The 8,799-nt window shown below is 41.0% G+C and overlaps 1 protein-coding gene across 2 annotated transcripts in view; it reads right to left on the bottom strand.

Annotated features, from left to right (window-relative positions):
- Positions 1–7,769, bottom strand: part of FPGS (folylpolyglutamate synthase) — a 1,649,361-nt gene extending 1,641,592 nt beyond the window's left edge. For both annotated transcript variants that reach the window (XM_044058278.1, XM_044058280.1), the window contains exon 1: positions 7,534–7,769. In XM_044058278.1, the coding sequence (XP_043914213.1) occupies positions 7,534–7,692 (159 nt within the window). In that variant the 5' untranslated portion in view covers positions 7,693–7,769. The remainder of the gene's footprint in view (positions 1–7,533) is intronic.
- Positions 7,770–8,799: the final 1,030 nt, after the last annotated feature.

The following is an 8,799-nucleotide window of genomic DNA, read 5'->3' on the forward strand; positions in this document are numbered from 1 at the left end:
GAGCTTAGGATATAGTCAATTTTGGGAGCCCTAACTGTCGTGCACACCGTACAATTAGAGAGGAAGAAAAATGCTCTAATCTCCAATTATGTATACAACAACAGTATTCACCTATGTGAAAAGCTTGAAATGGTAGCCTTGTTGTTAGTTTTCTTTTAATGTGAGACCTGCCCCATAACAGGTGAGCGGTCGAAATGTATTTTATGTCCTGGAAGGGATGAGGATCTTCAAGGAGAAAATACCCTGTAATTACCTAGAAAAGAAAACAGTAAGGTTTTTATGCCATTTCTTCCAGGCTTTATCCCTAGAAGTTAGGAACTGTTTAGTTTGTATAGAAAGCCATAGGGCATGGTTAGGCTTTATTATTTTGGTACGTATGGGGGCGAGACTATTGAGAATATCCAGGAAGACTTTGATGAAATAGTTAACTGCTTCATCTAGAGGGAGAAAACTGGAAGGGAACCAGATATAAAACAAGTTCATTAAACTGGGCGAGATTCCTTGATGTTTTTAGGGAATGCGGTTTGTTTACTTGAGATTGGGTTCTACGGGTATATGCAGGAAGATAGTCACTAAAGGTATTCAGAAGGGTTCCTGCCTTGGTGAATTTATGAGGGTGTGAAACAAGTATCCAGTCTAGGGTTGACTTTTTACCCTACAAGTGGGGTCAGTAATGAGTTGAGTAAATCTGCGTACATTTATACTATTTATTGGGGAGTCAGAGATGAGAGTTTGCCAGTTTATGTTTGTGTCACCAAGAATGACAGCTTTGTTTGATACATTGAGGGTTGTCCAGGATAGTACATCTTCCACAGTGGGTATGTTTTGACCTGGGGGGAATATAAAGTACAGCAACACAATTGTTTCTTGTTGTTGATATGAAGGTTTCCTAGTAATAATCCCATATTTAGCAAATGCTGACATAGGTTTGTTAAATGGGGTAATAGCTAATGTGTCACAGTAGATTAATGCAACACCACAACCCTTTTTATGGAGCTGGTCATTTCTAAGTATAATATCTTGGAGGGATTATTTCAGTATTAGCAATGTGTGGTTTTAGCACGTCTCTGAGTGTTACAATATCTGGGGAGAGCCAGGCATGGAATTCAGTGGTTTAGTTACAAATGCTTATGTACATTAATTGTAGTAAAGCTGGTTCTTGGCACTGGGAAGGAAGGCTGTGGGGAAAATTGGTGTTTGTCCCTGGGTTGGAGTGAATGTCACCACACAGACAGGGGGTCTGGTAGGGACATGTAAAGATGGAGAGATGTTGAATTATGGAGACAAAAGTGACAAATAGTACACTTGAATAACAAAGGTGAGATGTTGGAAAAACTACTGATGGGTAATGTGAAAGATGCTACAGTTGAATGTAATACAACAAGTAGGGAGGTGGTGTTGGACAGAAATAAAAGTATGGTGGTAAGGGTGATTAGACTAAATACAAGGTTTTAATGTACAAAACATGTTAGGAAAGGAAACTTAGTGAGGAAGCTAGTTAGGGCAGAGTGAATGGGAGTACACTAATGTTATTGTTAGGGTGTTGATTGGTTGCTGGCAGGAAGGGGAGGGAACTAGTACACAGTATAAATGTAACTGATGTGGGGGGTGAATGGGGGTAGGGAAGGGGAGCCGAGTAAGCCTGAACGCAGTTCTTGCTCTTCATTTTCTTCCTGCATCCTTTCACCGCTCCCAAAATGACCAAGACTGCATGCAATAACTTTAGAGGAAATAGTTAAACTGATAGTCTGGAAGCTAACTGGACCTCAAAAGTCATGGAATTCCAGATGATGCAAAGTACATTTTATTGCTTTTTTCCCCAGCCTTTTGTTATAATTACAACATGAACAAAAACCACACCTAACTAAAGAAATCCAGTATTATTTTTCCTTTCAAGGAAAAAGAAATAAGTTGTGCTCAAAGCTTAATGATCAAAGCTGACAAAAACTAGTTCCCAATAAGCTAAGATAAATGCTTGCAAAGATACATAAATCACGTCTTAAAAAAGTGTGTCCGTCTCCCTGTCAAAAGAAATGAAATGATAGTCACCTTTTGTATATCCTTCTGTTATTAAACTGGGATAAAAGTTAATGAATAAATGGCCTCAGTCATATATTTCAAGTTACTGGTGTCATATTTCATACCACTTGCCTATTCATCCCAACCTTAAAAAACAGCTACCACCATCTGACAACCAGAATATAGTAATATATATTTAACTTGACCACAGATGTAAATTCACAATGGGTGTTGGACACTCGAAAGGACAATGCTAACACTTAGTTTGGTTGACGTCAAAACACTGACTGAACAAAAATTGACACATTCTGCATATGCTCCAAGGATTATCCTGGAGTAGATTAAACCAACAGCAAGTGTTTTTGCAGGAGGCAAGACACATGTACCACTCATACCCTGTTAACAACACATATTAACTCCCAGATCACATAATACCCTGGGAAAGGGAATGTTCCCCTACCCTGGGATTGTCAATCTCACACACCTGTCAATAATCGATCTGCATCAAACAAATGGTGTCGACCAAACAGCTGCTGGCATTGTATCCTTCTGAATGGGTGTCAGATGCCCATTCACAGTACGCCTCCGTATTGCTACCTTCCAAAGTTAGCGCCCTGTATACATTTCTGATAACTTTTTCTTTTATTTTCTCACAATCACTTATCACAGCGATGTATTCCAGACCGTTTCACCTAGACAGTACACTGCCCCTACACAAGCTATAGTGATGTTGTGTACATACCTGTTGGGTATGACTGTGTGAAAAGTTACTGTCACAGTCCCACAAAATCCATAGTGGCCTTCTGTGCATAACACTCCTGAGGTTTAGCTGTGAGGAAAAGTTGAGAAATTATGCCCACAATTTCCCCAGTCCCAAACAAGTTATAGTGAGCTTCTCTCCACACCTCTGAGGTTTGACTGTGAGGAGAATTTAAGAAATAATAATAATCTGTTTCAAGTCTCCACCATCCACGTGCATACAAGCTATAGCAACTTTCTGTGCACACTTCTGAGCAGGGCCAGTTGTAGAACAGGTAGATCTGGGGCAGAAGCCCTTAATAAGCTTGTGTCAAACTCCACTTCTACAACTGGAGTTCTGTATGCTGGTAGAACTAGATGTTCTGTGATGCGTCTTATTTTTTAAAGATAATGACGTAGTGTACGGGTCACTACACTTAATGCTCCGATTTAAGGAAAAGGTGCAACTGTTAAGCACTTTTCTAACATCAGAAAGGTGCTTAACAAGCTTTTACTAAGTACCTCTTACTATTGTTAAGCTCTAGTCACATACTAGAACACAACCAGCGGTCACCACGAAAGAGCAGTGGGAAACTGTTAAACACTTTCATTTGGACTTTTATCTAAAGTCTGACTGAAGTGTTGAACACTATGAATGAAGTGTTTTAACAGCTTCCCACCACTCTTCTATGCTGAATGCTCTCTGTGTGGCAGGGTAGGTGGTACAGTACTACCACATTTTTTTCTCTAACTTTTGAATACATGGCTATTGGATTGCACAGCATGCAAGTTCATCAACATTATAGGGTCATAGGTTCATAGGTTCATACTAGGCTATCTGCCATAGGGCATTTATAAGCCTAGCCAGAGTGTGTGTGTGGCTTTCACCACCCCTTAGGATGAGAATACTATACCCATTAGTTTGCTGTGCCTCTGTCCAGCCGTGACACAGAGATGATTCCCGGGGTAAACCTACGATCTCCCATCCACTCGTCAAGATTTCTCTTGAACAGAGTCAGTGAGGGGCTCTGCCTCACATGGACTGGGATTCAGTTCCATAGTATAGGGAGTCTCTGGGTGATGAATCTGTCCCTCCAGCACGTCCTATTTATATCCGTGTTGAGGTTTAAGTCTCTTGCTCTCGTGGCTCTGGTGGATTTGGATTTTTTGAGGTGGAGCATGTCCATTAATTCCGGGTTGGACATGGCCTTGTATGTCAGGCACAGATCACCTCTGAGCAGATGGTATGCGACTGAATAGAGCTGGAGTTTCTTCAGTCGGGCATCGTATGACATATGTTTGAGCCACTTTATCCTTTTGGTGAGGAACTTTTGGGGTCTTTCCAACTGCTGCAGGTGTCGGGTAAGGTACATTCCGAATGGGGCGTTGTACTCAATCATTGGTCTGATAAGTGAAGAGTACAGGGGTACAATGACCTCTCCTGATCTCGATGTGAATCCCTTCATGATCAGGTGGGCAATGTAGAAGGTCTTCCTAACCACTTTGGCAATGTGAGTGTCAAAAGAGAGGTTACTGTCAACTTGGGTCCCCAGGTCCCTGATAACTTCTTCCGTGTTTAATGGATTACCACCTATGTGGCAATTAGGGGTTACCTTGTTGGCATTTAGCTTAAGGCCATGGCTCTGGCACCAGTTATCCATTTCTATGAGACCTCTCTGGAGGATGTCTGTGTCTGATGGAGTGTCAATTATGGTGCCCAGTTTGCAGTCATCTGCAAATTTTGTCTGCCACAATCCCCCTATGTTTGCCTGCACTTCAGAAAAATAAATGCCGAACAAGAGGGGGCCCAGGACTGAGCCCTGTGGGACACCGCTCGTGACCGGCTTAGAGTCTGACATGGCACCAGCAACTCTAACCCTGTGTGTTCTGTCCTTGAGCCAGTTTGCAACCCATCTTGTGACATATGGGTTTACATCTAAGCTGGTGAGCTTTTCTATGATGCCCGAGTGGGGTATTGTGTCGAACGCTTTTGCTAGGTCAAGGTAGGCTGTGTGAACTGCCTTACCCTCATCAATGGCCTTAGTGACTGTTTCGAAAAAGTCGACCAAGTTCAAGAGGCAGGATCTGCCCTTGACAAAGCCAAATTGGGTAGGATCCAGTGTCTGTAGGTCCCCAATGTCTTTATTTATGAGTTCCATTATGATCCTCTCCATAGCTTTGCAGACAAGGCAGCAGTTGGTGCTCCCACTAAGGATCTTGGAAGGAGCATCTAACTGCCAGGAACTCATATGAGGAGAGCAGAACAGATACACTGTACCCAATTTAAGTTTGAAGGTTATCCCAAAGTGTTAAGACTATGCACTGCTAACCCACCTCATCCTTAAATCCTAGATTTGGATCCCTCTGTCCGAACTTCCACACTGTGCAACTCCGAGCAATACACCTAAGAAAGAGGCCAGGCTACCCCTGAAATCTGACACTTGTGACTAATGCCCTTATCCAGTTAAATAAATTCTAAACTATCCATTTTCTAAACTGCTTATCCTGATAAGTGCTGTGATGGTACCAAAATAAGCAGGGTAGTCCAGATCTCCCCATCTCCAGCAATAGTTTCCAACTCATCCTGTTAGTTCAGACATTCCCAAGTGAGCCTTACATGGGTACTGAAAGTGTCACTGAAGTTCTACCCATGGCAAGCACCCAGGTAACATCTTCACAAAGTGCCCAATCCACCTCAACTGATTACTTCTAAAAGGAATCACTACTGGCTGTACTCCAAGACCCTCCTGGTCAGAAAAGTTCTTGACTCACACGCAGAATAAGCAAAATTATGCTGCGAGGAACATCATTTCTACACATTAGAATGAGATCATGGATACATTCAGCATCACCGAAATCTCATAATCACATGTGCAATGGGGACATACATCATTTGGTAAACTGATCTCTACTGTACAACACCTGCAGTACTACTGACACTACACCTCCTCCTCACTGGTCACTCTCGCAACTCCCCCCCATCTTCACTTGTACAAGACCCCAAGATACTTGAAGCTCTTAGACCAGACATAGATCCCTCTTCCCACACCTTGACAAACTGCAGAGTTTTCCCAAGTTAAATAAAACTGGAATAAAAAAATTATTTTCCTATACAACTACGACCTCTAGTAAAGTTTTCTCTCGTGAACCATAACACATAAGATTAGAATCTTACTGAACTTTTAACTGCTCCAACCATGCAATTTTTATTACATATGTGATGTCGTATCTGCTTACGGCCAGAAGTTTCCTTTTTATCTTCAATATCTTTATGTTTTTATTATTAGATTATGGCGTTATCTCGTAATTAAAAAATCTGATATTTAGTTGTAGATGTCAAAATTACCAAGTAAACACCACACTGTACAAAGGAAAAGGAGACAAAGTTCGTGTTTTATATGCAAAAAGAAAACCCAAAGTAGACAGATTAAGCAAAGAACCACACTTTCACTATTAAGAGCAATGAACTTCCTCCAATATCATTCCCGGCTTGTTAAATGGAATAATCCGTATTTGTTGCAGCAACAAACAATTGTATTGGTCTCTGAGCACATATTCTACTTATAAAAAAAGTGTTTGCCTGCTGCTATGATTTCTTAAATATTTAACGTTACAGTTTAAAAAAACAACATCTGTAACAAGCACATTACAAACTGACCCTTAACAACATGCACAAACCTACCATTTGAACTTCAGGTAGAACGTCACATACTTCACAGTGTTAATGTTTTCAGTTATTTAAGTAGTAGTATCTTTAAGCAAATATTAAGGTGCGCATAACTTTGTGTAATAAGGTTACTTCTTTAAAATAAAGAAGTAAGTGAAAATAGGAATTCCACACATCTGGAGAAAGAAAATCAACTTACCGTAATAACTAACGTCTATTGACAGTTTAGAAAAATGACAAAATGCAACTACGTCAGTTTAAATGACCACAGGTTCTACTATACAACACATTTTTAAATGTTAATTACGCAGCATACTAACACGTATGAACCAAATGTTGCTCTCAGAACGCTGCCAAGCAAATAACTGAGACATACCCGTTTTTCGTAACAATAGAGAGAAGTATGTTAAAATGTTAGTATTACAATGTATATGTACGCAAACAAAACGCAATTTTCACCTTCCGGGGGCACAAAAAGATTCTGCTACTGTCTAACGACAGAGTATGTGTATCAAATCTGATGAACTTGAAAAGCCAGGAGTTTGATCAACACTTCCACATAACTCACGAGTCATGAACAGGTTTCAAGACTTAAATCAACTAACACTAAAAAGTATTACAGCCAAATGAAACTTGAAGCACAGTAATCTGCTCTACTGTTCAGTTTCAACCTGTCAGATAAAGTAGTTTCAACCGGTAAGAAAAAGTAAACAATGCTGCTATGCAAATTTCACGTTATTGAACTACGCATAAAATAAACAAGTGAACACGTGTTAACAAATTACACTGATAACAGCTTTAGTTAACTGGGGGCTGTGAATCAAAGTATTGCTGGAGATGCAACTTGTACAATATTCTGCCCTGCTGTGCTGAAAAAGCGAGGACTACGTGCCTCGTTAAATAGCAGATGCATGTATTACATTTTACAGTAATACCATCCCCACCCCCCATCTTCTTATATTCATTCCGCTTCTCGGGTATGCAGGAAATACGACAGCCGTTATACAACACTGATATATAAAACAGCTACCAACTGCTCCAATTACCTACAACGTGGCACCCCCACCCCCATCACTCTACTTCTGAAAAGAATCCATGTCCCAGTGTACCTGATATTCCATTCTAGGCACTCGGGCAGGCTGCGTACTGTAAACCCGAAAACTTTCTGCACCACCTGTCAACTGTACTTGTATCGTGCTATTGCCAGTATATAGCCGAGCCAAGCCGAGGCTGAGTGCTGAACATAATGCGCGAGACGAGCGCGCCATCCCCAGCTCAGTGAAGCAATTCAATAAACGTTATCCTCCATGCTCTTCTGTTACATCTCACCCTTCTAGCCTCACATTTGCACTTTGACCCTCGTGGCCATGTTTGTTAGTACAACAGAGTTGCAAGTACACTGTGTAGATAGAAGGTTCTGTGCAGTTATCGCCATATTTGTTAGTACACACAGTTGCAAAAACAGTATAAATGTTACTGTGCAGTTATCCCCCTAGCAGCTAGCACGTACAACATATCGCTAAACATTTCTATTCGCTGCTGCTTTTACTCTCCGTTGTACTAGTGTAAGTAAATCGTGCTTTAAAGCAGCAGTGTGGGAAAAAAATGATGTAATGCCTTGACAAAAAAAAATCACCCAGAAGGTGTTTGCGTATCTGTGTGTATATTCATCCAGAACCCTTTTCCCCATTTTTGCACATGGGGTCGGGGTGTCACTTCAGCAGTGACAATTACCTAAAGCCAAGATTTACACCGATGGACATATTTATTTATATGTGTGTGTGTATAATATATATCAGGTGGACTACAGGTGCCACATTTCCGGGCGGTCTTTTCATGCCACTTTGCAAACAGGAGCTCCCACCTGGGATAATAAAAAGTACTTCCCCAGCAGTGTATGAATGTCACCGTCATCACGTGCAAAACCAACTTGAAGCAAAAGTCTATAACATAATGTTCTCCAGACTGAACTTTGGCACCTAGCAGACATGTACCAGGTGGTTAATTGTCGGTCAAAAACAAACAGTTCTACCCCATCTGGTTTAACTTTGCCGGAGAACGTTAGTATTTATCAACCCTCCTCGCTCAGTCGAGGTGTATTAGCAGTCCCCTACACAAAAGTGGAGATTCAGTAGCCCATAGAAGAACGCTCACTGTCCTAGCGTGAGTGAGCCCACTAGCTTTAAAACTGTTAACTATAAATGTGTGTTGTGTATACATGACGCAGATGTGTAGCAATCAACTGTCCCTTTCCCAGCATATGTTTAGTCCGTTCCTTGCAATTTAAGTGGTTTTCTGGCAAAATCATTGAAGATTACATCACTTAAATAAAGACAGTCATGTTAAGTTTGTTTCTTCAGTTATTAACTATCTAT

The sequence above is a fragment of the Protopterus annectens genome, chromosome 16.part0 (assembly GCF_019279795.1).
Source record: "Protopterus annectens isolate FY-2018-M chromosome 16.part0, PAN1.0, whole genome shotgun sequence".
NCBI classification, from domain to species: Eukaryota; Metazoa; Chordata; order Ceratodontiformes; family Protopteridae; genus Protopterus; species Protopterus annectens.